The sequence below is a fragment of the Onychomys torridus genome, chromosome 7 (genome assembly GCF_903995425.1).
Source record: "Onychomys torridus chromosome 7, mOncTor1.1, whole genome shotgun sequence".
Classification (NCBI taxonomy): Eukaryota; Metazoa; Chordata; class Mammalia; order Rodentia; family Cricetidae; genus Onychomys; species Onychomys torridus.
Genome location: NC_050449.1, coordinates 57,004,732 through 57,021,449, shown reverse-complemented (window position 1 = coordinate 57,021,449; position 16,718 = coordinate 57,004,732). Strand labels below are relative to the sequence as shown.

The window sequence follows — 16,718 nt, the reverse complement described above, 5'->3', positions numbered from 1 at the left end:
ATGGTAGACAATATCTGTGAAGACAAATGATTTACTATATTTCAAATTCAGAGCTTGTTCAGTTCTCAAGATAAGAAAGTTGAAACCTGACTGATTTCACAGATGTTTTAAAGTTGGAAGCATAGAACAGAAGATGGCCTGGAGTGCTGGTTAACATGGATGGTTGTTCTCATACATCAGGGCACATACATGTCTTGTGGAAGCTTCAAGACTTCATATCCTCAGCCACATGGGTTCAAGTACACAGACTTTCTTTCTTCAGAACAAAAGATCACCTTAGTTATTAAGAATGTTTGCCTCACATTCCTGAATTTCAAAAAGAGCAATAAAATCACCAGTGGCTGAAAATGCTCTAAGTGTAAGGAAGTTTTAGTTTGTCTTGAAATTATATTTCTACCTAAAAATGAGATTATCTTAGTGCAGTTTGATTTCATATTACTGCAATTGGAAACGATTTTCCCCTTGGGTTAGAATATTAAGCTTAGAGTGTGCTGTACCTATTTTTCATACAAAGATTAAGGCACTGGAATGTAGCTTTACAAGGAAGGTGATGAATGATGTTCAGTTAGCATTGTGAAATACACAGAACTCAGACTTTGTAGAATTGCTTAGAGTTAAACTCGTGTTTTGTTGTTCTGTTAACCTTCCTTTTAGGGATCTTAAGTATGATAGAACGAGGGCTGATTCCCCCAACAGCAAGGATTACCTTAAAGAATCCACCCATTAAACCCCACGCAATTCCTCTCCATAGCTTTGATGAGCCTCGTAAGATTCCAACAGAAGGTAAGACACTATGCCTGTGTGCTTAGCTGGGGTTCCGCAGGAATGGTCTCACCTACCAAATCTAGACTCTGCCAGTGGACAGTGTTAATCCCCAGTAGTAGACAAGAGGAGAGTTTACAGCATCCTAAGGCTATCTCAGTAAATAAAGCAGCAGAGGGTATTCATGGAGAGCCTGTGCACAATGTGTTAGAGAGTTGGTGTCTTCAAAGGGCTTGAAGTTTGGTTGGGGAACCAAGACCAAAATTGTAGAGAACTGAGAATGAAAACACAAAGTAGGACTAAGTTTGAAAAAAAAAAAGATACATTATTTGTTGTTTGAATATCCTTTTATGAAGTGATTTAAGGTGTTGGCCTTTTTATTTGCAGTTGTTTTATCTTTCTGTTTCTAGTAAAGATATTACCTGTATATTTGCAATACAAATCCTTTATCAATTATATTGGAAATAGTTTTCCTACTCGGTTGCTTGACATTTTATTCTCTTTTATAGTGTCTTTTTAAAATGAAACTTTTTATGTTGAGATAATGGTTGATTCACTTATATTTATAAGAACTAATAGAATTCTTTCATAGTTTTCCCTAATGGTAACAAAGTGGAATATTACAGTGTGATATCATCACCAGGATATATATTGGTTGTACCGAGGACCAGACATAGGCCTTGCCCAGTAGGCAAGCACTCTACCACTGAGCAATATGCTAACCCTTAACCAGGAAACTGATTCAGTCAAGACTGGAATATTTCTATCACCAAATGGCTAATCTTTTGCTCCCCATGCCCTCCCCCTTCTCCTTCCCTTTCCACACCAATAGTTATCTCCCTTTAATCTTTATATCTTTCCCCTCTCGTAGCTCCTGCTATATATGAGAAAAATAGGAAATATTTGGTTTTATGGGAAATAGAATGGTCCCATGAATTTTCCAGCAAATGGTGTGATTTAATTCTTCTTTTTATCTTAATAGGCCCCATTGTGTGTGTGTGTGTGTGTGTGTGTGTGTGTGTGTGTGTGTGTGTGTGTGTGTTTAAAACTATTATCTCTTGATAGGCAGCCCGGCTGATTCAAGGAAAAACAGGCATATCTACAGTAGGCTGATTTTGAGTCCTTTGTTTATATACCAAGAAGTGATATGGCTGAATCATATGGAATTTACATGGTTCATATTTTTGAAGAATTCCTTGCTGATTTCCATAGTGGCTAGACTAATTTATAACTCCACAGTTGTGAACCAGTGTTCTGTTTACCTTCTTGGATCCTCCATAGCATTCATTGTGAGACACTGAGCATTCTTTTCTGATATTCCTGGGCCACTGGTACTTGTTTGGAGACCCTCTCTTCAGCTTAATTCGCTATTTATTCACTTGAATATTTCTTTTGTGTTAATTTTTGAGTCCTTTATATACTCTAAACATGAACCTCCTACTGGATGAAGAGCGAGCAAAGCTTTTATCCTAATTCATAAGGTGTTTCTTCACTTGTTGATGTTTCTTTTTCAGTGACAAAGCTTTTCAATTTCATGTAATCCCATTTGTCATATTTTGTTATTATTTCTTGAACATTAGCTGTTTAGCCTTTGCCCATGGCTAGATCTTGAAGTGTTTTTCCTGAAGTAGGCTCAAAGTCTCAGGTACTACCTTCAGGTCTTTGATCCATTTGGCTTTAGTTTTTGTACAGTGTGGAAGGTGAGGATTTAGTTTCAGTCTTCCATGTGTGGATATCCAGCTTTCCACCATTTGGTAACCAGATCGTCTTTTCTCCAATACATGTTTTTGGTATCTTTGTCACAAATCATATAGCTGTAACTGCTTAGGCTTATTTCTAGCTCTTCTCTTCTATTTAAAAAATAAATGTATATATGTGTGATATGTGTATATGTTTTGTGTTTGGGTGTGGGGCACATGTGTGGTGAGCAGGTATACATATGTGCATGCAATATGTCTTCTTCAGTCTCCCTCCATTTTATTTATGGAGGCAGGGTCTCTAACTGAATGCAAAGCCGATGAGCCCAGTGATTCTAGCTATAGCTCAGGAGATCCCCTGTCTCTGGATCTTGAGTCCTGGGATTCTGGGTAGCCACCATGTCTCCACAGCTTTGATGAGTTCTAGAGATCTGAGCTCCCATTCTCATGGGAGTTCTTTACCCACTGAGCCATCTTCCCTGCTCATTTGTCTCTCTAGAGAGTGAGAACAGGAAGAGTTGCTCACTTTGTCTCTTCTCATTTTAGAGTTTTCCCATACTCCTTGTATCATTGGGCTATATAGCCTAGATGTAGCTTCCATTATGGTGAGGTACGATCATTCTATTCCTTGTTTCTTCAGAGCTTTTATCGTGAAAAGATCTTGAACTTTGTTAAAGGCTTTTTCTATGTGTATTGAAATAACTACAGGATTTTTTGTTTGTTTGTTTGTTTTTTTGAAACAGGATTTCTCTGTGAAACGGTCCTGGCTGTCCTGGAGCTCACTTTGTAGGCCAGGCTGGCCTCAAACTCACAAAGATCCACCTGCCTCTGCCTCCAGAGTGCTGGGATTAAAGGCATGCTCTGCCACCACCCGGCTAACTACAGGATTTTTATCTGATTCTGTTTATATGCTGTATTACTCCTGGAATGAATTTGCCTTGATCATGATATGGGTTCTTTTTATGTGTTGCTGGATTAAGTTGAAGCTCATTGTGATAATTACCCATTTACTGTTAAGTAATGTTCCACGTTAGCATGTTACAGTGGCCAAGCCATGCATCTGTTGAAGGACACAGGTAGTTTCAAGTTTTCATCAGTTATGAGACAGCTCCTGAGTGATTTCTGTTTTTATATCTTCCAAATCACTGATCCTTTGTCTCCTTCATTTTAATTTTGACTCATCTTCTGTATTTTTGAACTTAGGTTATTGCATTTTTAATTTTCTTCATTTTGTTTCTTTTCATACATTCTAATTCTTTGTAGAAAGTTTATATTTTTTCATGTGTTTGAAGTGTGTTTATAATTGCTTAAGGGGCATGTTTATGACAACTGCTTCATCATATATGATTGTTTTAATGTTCATGAATGGTTTTTTTTGTTCATGTATGATGCCGACCTAAAATTCCCTTGTAATTTTTTTACATTTGTATTTAACAGATACGTAAAATGTCACATACTAATGGGCTGTGTTATGTTTTGACATATACATGTATTGTACAATGTTTAAACCAAGTTGAACACATTTATCTCCTCAAACACTTATCATTTCTATATGGTAGAAACTCTCAAAATCCTTTCTTCTAGACTTTTGGCATACATGGAACATTATTATCTGCTGTTACTATACTGTCTAAAATAGCACACCAATACTTCTTGTTCTTTTCCAATTCTGGGCTGGGTAATTTCCCATCAACTTGACACAGGCTAGAATCATTTAGGAAAAAGGACTCTAAATTGAGCCAGGCAGCAGTGGCGCACGCCTTTAATCCCAGCACTCAGGAGGCAGAGCCAGGTGGATCTCTGTGAGATGAGGCCAGCCTGGTCTACAGAGCGAGATCCAGGACAGGCACCAAAACAACACAGAGAAACCCTGTCTCGAAAAACAACAACAACAACAACAACAATAATAATAATCTCTAAATTGAGAAAATGCCTTCATAAGATTTATTTAGAGACTGATGTAGGATGACCCAGCCATTTTGGTAGTGCCACCCCTGGGCAGGTAGACCTGGGTAAAGAAAAAAATCAGGCTGAATGATCCTGGGGAGCAGACTAGTAAGCAGCACTCCTGCGTGGTCTCTGCATCGTTTGCTGTCACCAGGTTTCTGCTCTGCGTTCCTTCTCTGGCTCCCTGCATGATGGACTAGCTGAAATAAAAGCTTCCCTCCCCAGATTGCTTTTGGTCAGGGGTTCAGTCAGAGCAATACAAGGCTAAGACGCTGTGATTCGACACCACTGAGCAATAGCTCCCCTTCTCTCCCTTCCTCTGCTCCCCAAGCCTTCGTCAGCCACCACTCTACTCTCAACTTCTATGACATTAACCTACCTAGAGTTCACATATGTGGCAATCATCATGTGGTAGTTCTGTTTTTCATTCTTTTGCAACCTCCATTTTCCATAATTTATGTTCCCATTGACAGGGCTTAAGATTGGCGACACCATTTTGTCTCAGTCCACCAGTGAGTTGCTTACAGGCTTCAGTGGGTTTCAATTCTTCCAGTGAACACACCCCACCTAGAAAAAAGAAACCTACCATTAAGTCTTCTGAATTTTGCAGCAGGCTGCATTAGACGGCACGCTCCTTCCACACCCTTACTGGGAAGTGTTCTGCCTGCAGCCAATCAGGGTAACCTCAAACTAACTTCAAGCTTGCTCCTGTCCTGCTCCCTATAAGGCTCACTTATGTAACTATTTGGTTGTACTCTCTACTCATCCTGGGTGCAGCCAGGAGATTTAATAATAACCTGCTCAATACCTACTTAGTTTCTACAGCCATAGAAAGTTCTACTTACACAGTGTACAGGGTGTGTTCATTTTTTCCGCACCCTTGCCAGGACTTTCTGGGTTTAATCTTTTTGGTAATTGCTATTCATCTGGGGGCGAGAGGACTATCAGGTGCTTCCTCTAACTGACCCTCCAGCACATTTGATTTCAGCCTCATGTTCACCATGTCTTGGCAATCAGAGCCCTCCTGCAAACCTGGGCCTTATATACACATTCTAGGTAGGGAAAGGGGGAAACAGTGGTGCTGGGCATATTTCTTCTTAAATCTATCAAATGACGTGACCATTAGCCACAGGAACACAGGGAGATATCCAGGGATAAGGTCAGTGTTTTTATTTAGGTAGGCTTAGACTAAATACTTAGCATGGTAAGTTGTGCTCAGTTCAGTCCATTCATAAGCATTCTGTCCTTTGTTGGATACCTAAATATAATTGAGATATAGTTAAAACTGACTTCCAAAATTAAACTTTTTCATTGCATATCCTTTATTTCTTGCAAAATCTGACAACCTTAGGAACTGGGTGTGTTCTTGCCTTGAAAGAAAAATAGGTTTTTAAATTTATCCAGGAAGAAAGGAGGTAACTATTTATATGCAAGTATCAGTAACTACCACAGAAGCATAGATTTGTCACAAAAGAAACCAAGGGGCTGGAGAGATGGCTCAGCAGTTAAGAGCACATGTAGAGGACCCAGTTTCCATTCCTAGCACCCATGTGGCAGCTCACAACTGTCTGTAACTCTAGTTCCAAGGGATCCAATGCCCTCTTCTTGATTCTGTGGCCACCAAGCATGTATGTAGTGTACAGACATACATGCAGCCAAAATACATTTTTACACATACAAATTTACACATACAAAATTATTTATTTTGAACTTAATGAATGGTTTTGCCCCTTCTGAAACTGCCAGTGTTTTTCCTAGAAAAGTTTGTCATAGACATTTTCCAGAAAAGAAACTGAATTTCAAATCAGGCAATCCCAGGGACACCGTTTTGTTAAAGATGTAGACACATTGCTCAAATGTGTGTGTTCCATATAATCCAAGGCCAGGGAGTGAAGTGCAATGAAGCCACAACCTCTGAGCAGGCAGGTGCCTGAGAAGCCCTAGATCCCATTAGCTGTGGCTCATCCATGCAAAGTGTATACACCTTTGCATTTTACCAAAATTCTTTCAAAGTCGAAAATCTGTCAACTGCTAGCATGTCTAAGCACAGGAATTTAGCCACAAAACTCACTTGTCTTTAGGAGCCTGAAAGTTAAACAAAAACTGTACCAAGTCTTCAGACATTAGGAACAAAACAGTTTTTTACTGGTGAATGCATGAATTCCAAGACACCCCAGGATGGGGCAGGGGTAGACGGCAGAGTTCAAAGTGAGCAACAGAACAGAAGAATGCAGAGGTCAAGGCAAGAGCGTATAGGCTTCTAATGGGGTCTGCGGACATTGGTGCACTGGACAGCAGGATGGGGAACAGTTACAGAAAGACTTGCTATCAGCCAGGGGAATCAGAGGGTGGGTACAGCCGGGCCAAATGCAGCAAATTCCTTGTGTGGCAAGTTTTGATGCTCTGAAATTCTTGCTACTTCTAAAAAGATGCATGAAAAGATTTCTTGTAGCCCAACTTGAGGCTGAGCTAACAGAATCCTCCAAGTGAGACTAAGGTGTGCGTTGCTATCATTTATTAAGTTTTGATCAATGTCAATCAATTTAAAGACTGCTGTTACAGGGCTGAGCTGAAGGACTTGGGATGGAAGAAGACTCACTTCTGTGTGTTCAACTAACCATTTAAATAAATCCTTGTCTTCCTCGGTAAGAATAATGAAAGAGTTTTTCTCCCCTAGAATGTCAGGCTTGGGCTATTTGCAGAGGGGAGTGGAGTTTACAGCCAGTCGGCAGGAACGATGTGACCAAGAGAGTTGTTGCCTTATAGATTACTTAATTTCAAAAATAATCCTTATGGTGGTATACCATATTAGTTCCCCCAAGTCATTTTAATTTTTGGTCATCTTTTTAATAGGTACTCAATAAAATAGTCTATCATATGCAACTATATTAATTATCTTGTATATAATTTGGGAATCTGGTTATTTAAAGGAGTCTTTATTTTAAGAGACAAATTTTCCTCCCTAATCCTTGTGCTTTTCAGGTCTAATTTTCATCCAGCATTTCATAAGCATTTTGCATGCGGTGGGCTGACCATGTGTTCTAAGGTAGTAGTTGCCCTATCATAGATTTGGCTTTGGAGTCAGCAGTCACAGAAGCACCACAATTTGGGTACAGGAAATGAAGGGAGTAAGCAAACCGTGGGTGACAGGGCCACATGACTTTGGAGCTGAACCCCATAGCATCCACCAAATGGCTCAGCCTTTTTTTCCAGAAGAAATAACTTTGCCTGCCTCCATCCACAGCCCCCTTTGCTGTAGCTCAGAAGCCACACCAGGTTCCAGCAGAAGTGGTGGAGCCTCACAAGAAACCAAAGACAAAGGTACTCATGTTTCTAACAGAGAAAGCTGCGCACTGGATGGGCATCATTTCAGTGGCTTCCAAGGAGCATTTCATCTTACTATTGTTATTATTTTCTGTGGTGTTAGGGCAGGGCCTCCCACATGCTAAGAAAGAGCTTACCCCTGAACTACACAGTCAGCTCCTGCTTTTAAAAGGGAAGATGACCGTGCAAGTCAACTCTGTGACACTGTAGGGTCTAAACTAGCCAGAGCCATTGCATTATGTGAGATTAGCAAGTAAGCGATCAGCCTGTGCTAGCAGCTGGTCAGAGGCCAGGAGTCTGGGGCACAGTAACTCCCACTTTCCATCTACATCTGTAGTATATAAAGTGTGCTACGGAGAGGCTTTTTCCTTATCTCATTTGTCTTTAAGCGTAAGGAAAGACAAGCCCTCCAAGAAAACCATGGTGAGGAAAGGGGAGGGGGTCCTTTAACTAGTATTTAATAAATAAATTTATTAAACTTTAATAAATAAATAGTAAGTGAATTCATATATAATTAATAAATTAATTTATATATAATAAATTAATATATTAAGTTCTTTAACATTATCCCTGACAGTACAGAATAATTCATTCTCCTGACGATGCCCCCGGTTTAAAGGGGCTGGGATTTTTTTATAGGTTGCTTTCTTGTTTTAAGGACCACTGACAGATTTAGGATAATTGAAACTTTTCTCCATAAAAAAGAGACATCTGGCAGTACTTTTTCTGGTATGCTTTGTTTAGTCATGTTTTTAGCTGTTCTCATGAATAAAAGAAAGAGGAATTGGAGAGCAACTCCAGAGAAATTAACCCATTATGCCTGGCAGCCTGCTACCAGCTCTCCTGGATCTTCATCTTTAAATGCCCAAACATCCTCAAGAGGTGTTGGGTGCATTTTCAACATTTCTTCTTAAGAGATTGCCAGGCTGCTTATGGAACAGCATGTCATGTGACACCCCAGTTGCCATGGCAAATATTTGCGTTTCATGAAAAAACGTGAGTAGAAAGAAAGAAAAAAGAGAGGGGGGGGAGAGAGAGAGAAGAGAGGGAGGGAGGGAGGGAGAGAGAGAGAGAGAGAGAGAGAGAGAGAGAGAGAGAAGAGAGGGAGGGAGGGAGGGAGAGAGAGAGAGAGAGAGAGAGAGAGAGAGAGAGAGAGAGAGAGAAAGAGAAAAAGGGAAGAAAGAAGGGAAAGAAAGAAAGAAAATCAATACAAATGGCCAAATCCCAAGACAGACAGGCCTTCAGGCGGGTGCTTGGCCCGCACCATTATTGTTTCAAATTCAGCTGTTTAACAGGCTGTGAGGAGGCCATGAGCTAATGTGCATAATGTGATGGGCCCAGGCACCTGTTTACATTCTCACTCCAAGTCAGTTCTCAGCTCCCTCTGTTTACAGAGAACAGATCTACAGGTAATACATATGTCACAGTGAGGTTTTAGCCAGGAAGCAGTGTACCTCAAAAAATTTTAAATGAGAATGTGTTTTCTAAATGCTGATTAGCCCTGGCATTATTTTCCTTGGTTGACTTGCAAAGGTTTCCCCTACTTTTAAAAGTAGTAATATTTAAAGGCTGTGACCTCAGCTTGGTACATCTCTGAATTGACTCTTTGATAGCGGTAGATGGTAAACTGGGCATGGACGCTAATGGTGAAGAGAAAGACACAAGGTGCTGGGCTCTATACTGGAGCCCTTGCAGACCCTCTTCTAGGCTCCAGCCCCAAGTGTGATGCCACAGGAAGTCCGTTTTTACAAATACCTTTCAGAGTGCTGTCCCCTGGAAGCGGAACTCAGCATCACATTACAGCTGTGTGTGCAAACTTACTTTCTCAAACCCTTTCCTCAAAGAAAATGGGGCTTGGCATGCACAATATGGATGTCTAGGGGAAGGAAAGGTCCTTCTAATCATTAGCTACTGCCTGTGTGGGTAGGAACAGGTGGGCCTAGCAGGGAAGGGAAGAAGGGTGGGGGGTGACCAGGACTCCAAGCCTTCTATTTGTTTTGTGGAACTGCCCATGAGAGTCATTTTGATTTCAACTGTGTCTCATTCTTCATTGTAGGGGAAAGGCAAAAAGTCAAGAGGACTCCACACTAGGAAGGTCTGTAATTTGTGTGACTAGTTAGAATTTGGGATCTGTCACCTGATGTCCTGTCCTTTTGCTTCAGGGCAGAAGTATGGGAGGCCACTTGACAGCGGGAGTTGGCAACAAAAGTTCTTTTGCATTTCCTTTATAAAAGAAATTAGATCATGGTTTAAAAACTAATAATCATGGTTCACTTAACATGAAAAACATTTCTTTGATCTGTCAGGACTGAGCCATGCTACTGTCTTCAGTCCAAACAAATGATTTCTCATCCTCAAAATGTGGCTGAATCATGTGTATCTTTAGTTTCATAGATTTTCATCATTTGAGAGTATATCTACAAAGTAGCAAGATGTTAAAAATGAACGTAGTAGTTTCTTGGCATTTGCTTACATGTGTACCCATGTACACTTATACTTACGTACACAAACATGTGGATGCATGTGTATGGACACTTATGCTTATATAAAGTAGACCGAGAAAATGGAATTTAGAATTAATATGTTCATGGCAACCAAGGCAACATCAACAACACCAAAGAAAGGAAAAATGAAATTGTCCCCACAGTATGGCAGGTACATTCTTGTCAGGTCTATTCCAACAGGCCACATCGGCAGTGAGACCTTTGCACCTGAAACACACTGGACTTCCGGGGCACCTAGAAGGGTGCTCCCCCACTCCTCCCCAGCAGTGGTGACTAAGGCCAGGCTTACAGTAGCAGTGATGGCCGACAGTCCTTCTGAACCTGCATGCATTGCTCCCAGGTAACTGATCAGTGCAATTAGATCTTTCTTGTCATTCCCATGACTTCTCACTATGGAGAAACTGTGAGCTCTATTTTACTCTGTACCTCAAAAAGAGAACATTCTTAAAGAACCCCAAGGCTTTATTCCTGGCACACTTAGGAACTGCTAATGTGGCTTCAGTATGTCCTGTGAATGTGGCATGATGCCCTCTCAGGCTTACTGAACCTCTGTGCTGTCACTGCCCCTGGGTAACCAGAGGCAAAAGATCAGTGTGAGGCTAAGAGCTCTTTCTGGGGGTTCGTCCTCCAAATAGTACTCCTAGTGTAACTGCTGTGCTAGTGTGTACTGGGTGCCTACTCTGCACTGGGCTCTGTTCCCGACATCTTCAGTGGGTGGCCTCCCTTGCCTTCACATCTTTTTTTTGAGCTGAGGATCGAACCCAGGGCCTTGTGCTTGCTACGCGAGCGCTCTACCACTGAGCTAAATCCCCAACCCCTTGCCTTCACATCTCTAGGCATAGGTGCTATTATTATTCCCGAATGACTAGGAGGAATCAGACAAGGAGAGGTAAGTCATCCAAGGGAAATGACTGAGCTGGTACAGGATAGTGGACTGCATGAGTCCCAAACCCCCAAAGCATTAGAAACCTACAAATCTCAGTCATTCACAATGACAATCCTTTTCAAATATATCATGTGTCTCCTACCCAGTGTTTTTAATGCTTTCCCTTTCCAGTGCTATGCTGAGATGAGAAGTTTGTGTCTTTGCCTCCTTCCCTACCAGACAGCAGCTGTCACCTCTGCTGTCATGTCTGCTTTGATCAGCTTCAATAAAGATAGCCTTTCCGTCTTCTAGATCAATTAAATAGATACTCAAAAACTACTGCAGTGCTGAGGCATGTCTGTAATCCCAGGTTAGACAGGCTGGGCTGAGGAATATTTGTAGTGTTAGTTTCTTTAGTATCTTTACAGTATATTCTTGTGATTGCCTCAGTGGAAAACTTAATATGTTATGGATGATTTTGCTGTACCATTTTAATTAGACAATTATATTATAGCATATATAATATTTAACCATATATTATATATATACATATATGCATATATATGTATACACACACACACACATATATATATAGTCAAAAGCCAGTCAAGGTCTACCCCTCTGCCCCTCTGTCTTTCTGTCTCTCTGCCTCTCTGTGTCTGTCTCCATCTCCATCTCTCTCTCTCTCTCTCTCTCATAACACATTATTTTAGGAAAGGGGGGGACATTCCCAAAAAAGAGCCTGCAGAATCTTTTAGAAACTGTTTTAACTTTCCCTAATAAATTGCCCCTCCTACTGAAGCATTTTGGCACTAAACTTTCAAAGTAAACTTAATTATATGACTTTATTTGAAAAGCAGTTTTTTCATGTAAAAAGCAATTGAAAGAACTTATCAGCAATCCACAAAGTAATATTTTTCCTTTATGTATTTCACTTAACACACTTTTTAATGATTACTCAGGAAAAAACAAAAGTCCATGAAGGAGAAAAATGCCAAGTATGGGAGAATTTTCTGATGACATCATAACCCTTGGCAGTATTTAAGCTTGTCATGTTCCTGTATTCTCAACATACTGTGTCTTTAACTTTGATTTTATTTTAATACTTTATCATAAGCTTGTAAAATGTTTTAAAAAACTCAGTATATAATATTCTGCAACTAAAGATATCCCATAATTTTAATGGCCATTATGTTGTTCAATATTAAATTACAAATGTCAGACATCTTACCTGATCACAAAACAGCTTTGTGCTGTAAGCCAGTCCAAGTAGCTCTGAAGTGAAATGTACATATACTCACTCAGTAAATCCTCACTGCCTACGGCTGTGCATCAACAGTGGACCACAGTGGGAGCCAGACAACAGCGAATGAAACAAACATCTGGTCCTCTTGAGACTTCTCTTTCACTGAGGAAGGCAGATGATAGACATCTACTGTAATGTCCTAGAATGAGCCATACTTAGAAGAAAAATAAAGCAGAATACTCACATGGCTATTGAGAATGTGCCCAAGCAAAGCACTGTGAGAATCCTGTAGATACTCTTTAGTGGTTCATGACCAGCAGACTTCCTCTACACACACCTTTTCTTAAGGACAGCTGGAATGCCAAGCTTCATTTCTGTGATAATGGCACTCCTTTACAAGTCCAGCTTTTTCTCCTGTGCCTACAGAGAAAATGATGTGTCTTTGCTTAGGGACCTGGGAATGAAGCTGCTTTTGAGCCCCAACTTGTCATGCTTCCTGTGCATATCCCCAGCAGGCTCAACTCATCCATCATAATTGTCCCAAGTGGACCTTAACTGTACCACATTTTCTCAGCGAGCATTTGAAGGGTATCAGAAAAGATGAAATCAATGCTGTAGTTGAAGTAAAAAGTGCCTCTGGAAAAGGGAATTTCACATTTGACTGAAAACAGACCCCATCTATTTAAAATGCCTCTCTGGTCCTGCTGTTTGATCTTTCCTATGGGTCTGATGGACTGGGTGTTTTTGTGCCATGAGAGCTAACCTAAGCATGGGACTTTTCTCTTTAGAACAGTCTCAGAGTTGAGGAAGACCTATTTGAATATGGCACCTTTCAAAGGAATGGCTATTTCTAGTTAGTCTAGAAAACTGCTGCTGATACAAGTTGCTTTACACCCAGTTCCTTTCCTTCATGTGTCTCTGCTCTTTCTTCCTTTTATGCCCTTTGAATGGGTTGTGCACTCTGACAGTCCAGTCTTAGGTAGCTTCCAAGTCTTGCAGTCTAAGGACTGTCCTGCTCACTCACACACCTCAGAACTCTAGAATATGACTCTTTTGGGCTTTCTCAATCCTGCACAGAAGATAGTGTGGGTACTTTGCCATCCATTTTGATTAGGAAGTTGCTACAGATAATATTATGTATAAAAATGGAGAAGAAAATCTCCCAGTCTTTCTCATGGTCAGAAAGTGATGGCATTGAGGTCCTCACATTGGTTTCAGGGTCTTACTAATTCCAGGAGTTTGTTTAAAGAGATAGTAGGTTGAGGATGTGGCTCAGGAGGCACAGTGCTTGTTTGGCATGCACAGGTCCCTGGATTGGTCCCTGGGACTGCATAAAACTAGGCATGGTGACCGACGCCTGCCAGCTCAGCATTCAAAAGGTGGCGACAGCAGGACCAGAAGCTCAAGGATACCTTCAGCTCAACAGCAAGTCTGAGGCCATTGTCCCAAACAAAAAAATAAGAAAAAAAAGCCAATACATCTAGGGGGTGACATGTTATGTCAGAGAGGACATATGGTGGCAAATTGGAAGTAACTATTAAGTGGTTTCTTAATAGAAACTCAAGTCTTGCAGACGAGGTGACTTCAAGAGACTACAGAGGAAGGCGGTATAGACTAGACTCCAGGTCTTCTGGCTTCAAAGTCACCATTTCCCCACTAAACCATGTAGTATTTCCTTTTGTATTCATGGGTATTAGTTTAACAAATTGCTTTCTAGCCCTGCAAATAAGGAGAAATATCAGATCAAGGAAAGGGCAGTCTGGCTTGGACATAAGAGGTTGCTAAGAGGTTTAAGGAGAGCACAGCTCATAAAGGAGCCATGCAGAGATTTCTGGGAACATGGGACCATGAGAACTGAGAGGTATGGGACAGGAACAATATAGGGTAAGGGATGGAAGAGCAAAATGAGAAAATGCTATGAGAACACAAAGAGGAACAAGGAAAGACAATGAAAAGATAGTGGGGCAAACATCACCTAGGAACTCTTCCCTTTAGTTCTGTATGTACTGGGGGCTATTTAGGAATGTAGGGGGTTTTTGTTTTGTTTTGTTTTGTTTTGTTTTGTTTTATCATAGCAAAAACATTGTCCTAGGAGCTCTACTAAGAGTTAGGATCTTACACAACACGTTTGCCATCTCTGAGCGTCAATTTTTCCCTCTGATAACCACTGTGGCAAGATGGGGCACTTGGAAAGGTCTCTGTGAACGTCCCCATTTTACAGATGGTAAAATCCAGGGTCACAGAGAATAGTTAGTGTCTTGCCTACAGTATGCATCAGATTGTGGCAGAGCTTGGATTTGAACCCAGGATAGTGGACTTCAGGGCCAAATCTTGTTTTGTTGGGCCCATAATAGTCTATTGAGTAAAAGGCAAGGTAGTGACTTTCAAGATCCCTTATGTTTTAAAATTTAGAACTGTGCTTATGCTAAGTTCCTAAACCCAAAGTCAGCAGCCCTCTCTCTCTGAATGTTGTGTCTTTTGAACAGTTCAAGCCCATTGAGGGTCTCAACTTCCTTTTATACAAAAACTGACACATTGAGGACCTTCACTAGAAATAAAAAAAACAAGGTCAGACAAATGACATCTTTGAGGAACAATAAAGATTTCGAAGCAAACGCTCTTCATCCCTTAATCTAAGCTCTCATTTAGAACTATACGCAGGAAGAGTTTTCTCAGCTCGACAGTGCAATCACCTAGACCATTCCTAATGGATGTGTTTTGGTGAATGAGAAACCAAACATTGGTTTCTGCAGCAGAGTAATGTAGTGCTGTGGAAAGTCATTCTGTATGCTATGGATGTGTGTTACTCTGATTGATTGATAAATAAAATGCTGATTGGCCAGTAGCCAGGCAGGAAGTACAGGCAGGATAAGCAGACAAGGAGAATTCTGGGAAGAGAAAGGCTGAGTCAGGAGTCGCCAGTCAGACACAGAGGAAGCAAGATGACAAGGCAGAACTAAGAAAAGGTACCAAGCCACATGGCTAAACATAGATAAGAATTATGGGCTAATTTAAGTGTAAGAGCCAATCAGTAATAAGCCCGAGCTAGTGACCAGGCAGTTATAATTAATATAAGCCTCTGTGTGTTTCCTTGGGGGACACGAGTGGGAGAAATTTGTCCCAACCACTGGCCAGCCGGGACACAGGAAAACTTCCAACTACTTTGTAGTCTCTTTTTCCAGGTAGTAGAGTGATTATCATTCTGTAAAGGTGCCATCCATATCAGATTTCCCAGGTATCCCACTATTCACTACTAGGAGATGGAATTTATAAATAGTAGATCAGTTTGATACTATGTCCAACTGCTGTCCATATATATGAAAATGCTTTTTTTCAATAAATTCATCTTAGCCTGATATGATGGTGCATGCCTATAATTTAAAAAATTATGTAGATGGATGTTTTGCTTACATGTATATCTGGTACCTGCAGAGGTCAGAAGAGAGAGTCTGATTCCTTGGATCTGGAATTACAGATAGTTGTAAGGCACCGTGTGGGAGCTGAGAATTGAACCTGTATCTTCTAAATTTTAGATTCCTTTAGAATCTAAAAGAACAGCCAGAGATCTTAACCACTAAACCATTTCTCCAGGCCTGCATGCTTTTAACCTCAAAATAATAGCAACCAGAATGAAAAAGAAATTAGCCTGGGGCTAGCAACGTAGCCCGAGGGTAGAGTGTTTACCTAGCGTGCATGAAGTCCTGGGTTTGATACCTGGTACCAAAAAAAAAAAAAAAAAAAAAATCTGCTTAGAAGTAAGTTCTTCTTTCTGAATGTGTTCTCTGCATTTTTTGCAGATGTTCTTCCTAAATTTTCTAGTATAGCTGTAGTCCTGGGCCTATCTATGTTGCTTCACATTGGATCTTACTAGTATATGTCATCATCCTGCCTTCCTCTGCTTTTAGATTTAGAATTTCCCCCAAATAACTGCTCCAGAAACTCTGAAAGTTACCTAATTAGTGATTACACTTTGCAAATAAAAAAGAGCATTTCCCAGCTTGTTGACTCAGTCAGTTAGAGCAGGATGCTAATAATTAGGCCACAGTTACAGGTTCCAGCTGCAGGGGGAGGGTAGATTGGTCTAGAGTGTAGGCATTTCACAAAAGGATGGGTGTAGCTGTGGTCCCAAGAAAGAAGAGGGTGAGAGGATGTAGATGTCTCAACACAGCCACCCCACTTTGCTACTTAGTAATACCACACTGGGAGAGCAGAGCATTATAAACAAAAGAGGAAGAAATGGAAGGGCATGATACTAGACAAGTTAGTGGAGATAAAGGGAGAACAGAAGGAGGCAGCACCTGAAGCATGGCATGACCTTTAATCAGGGCTCTCATTCCTGGCAGGCTGGGAAGCAGCTCTGCCTTCACCTGCTC

At 40.8% G+C, this 16,718-nt stretch overlaps 1 protein-coding gene across 4 annotated transcripts in view; it reads left to right on the top strand.

The window, feature by feature from the left end:
* The window catches only part of Iqch (IQ motif containing H), a 183,321-nt gene that overhangs the window by 65,007 nt on the left and 101,596 nt on the right, over positions 1-16,718 (top strand). For all 4 annotated transcript variants that reach the window (XM_036193329.1, XM_036193330.1, XM_036193328.1 and 1 more), the window contains 3 exons: positions 655-783; positions 7,651-7,727; positions 9,787-9,825. In XM_036193329.1, coding sequence (XP_036049222.1) covers positions 655-783; positions 7,651-7,727; positions 9,787-9,825 — 245 coding nt within the window. The remainder of the gene's footprint in view (positions 1-654; positions 784-7,650; positions 7,728-9,786; positions 9,826-16,718) is intronic.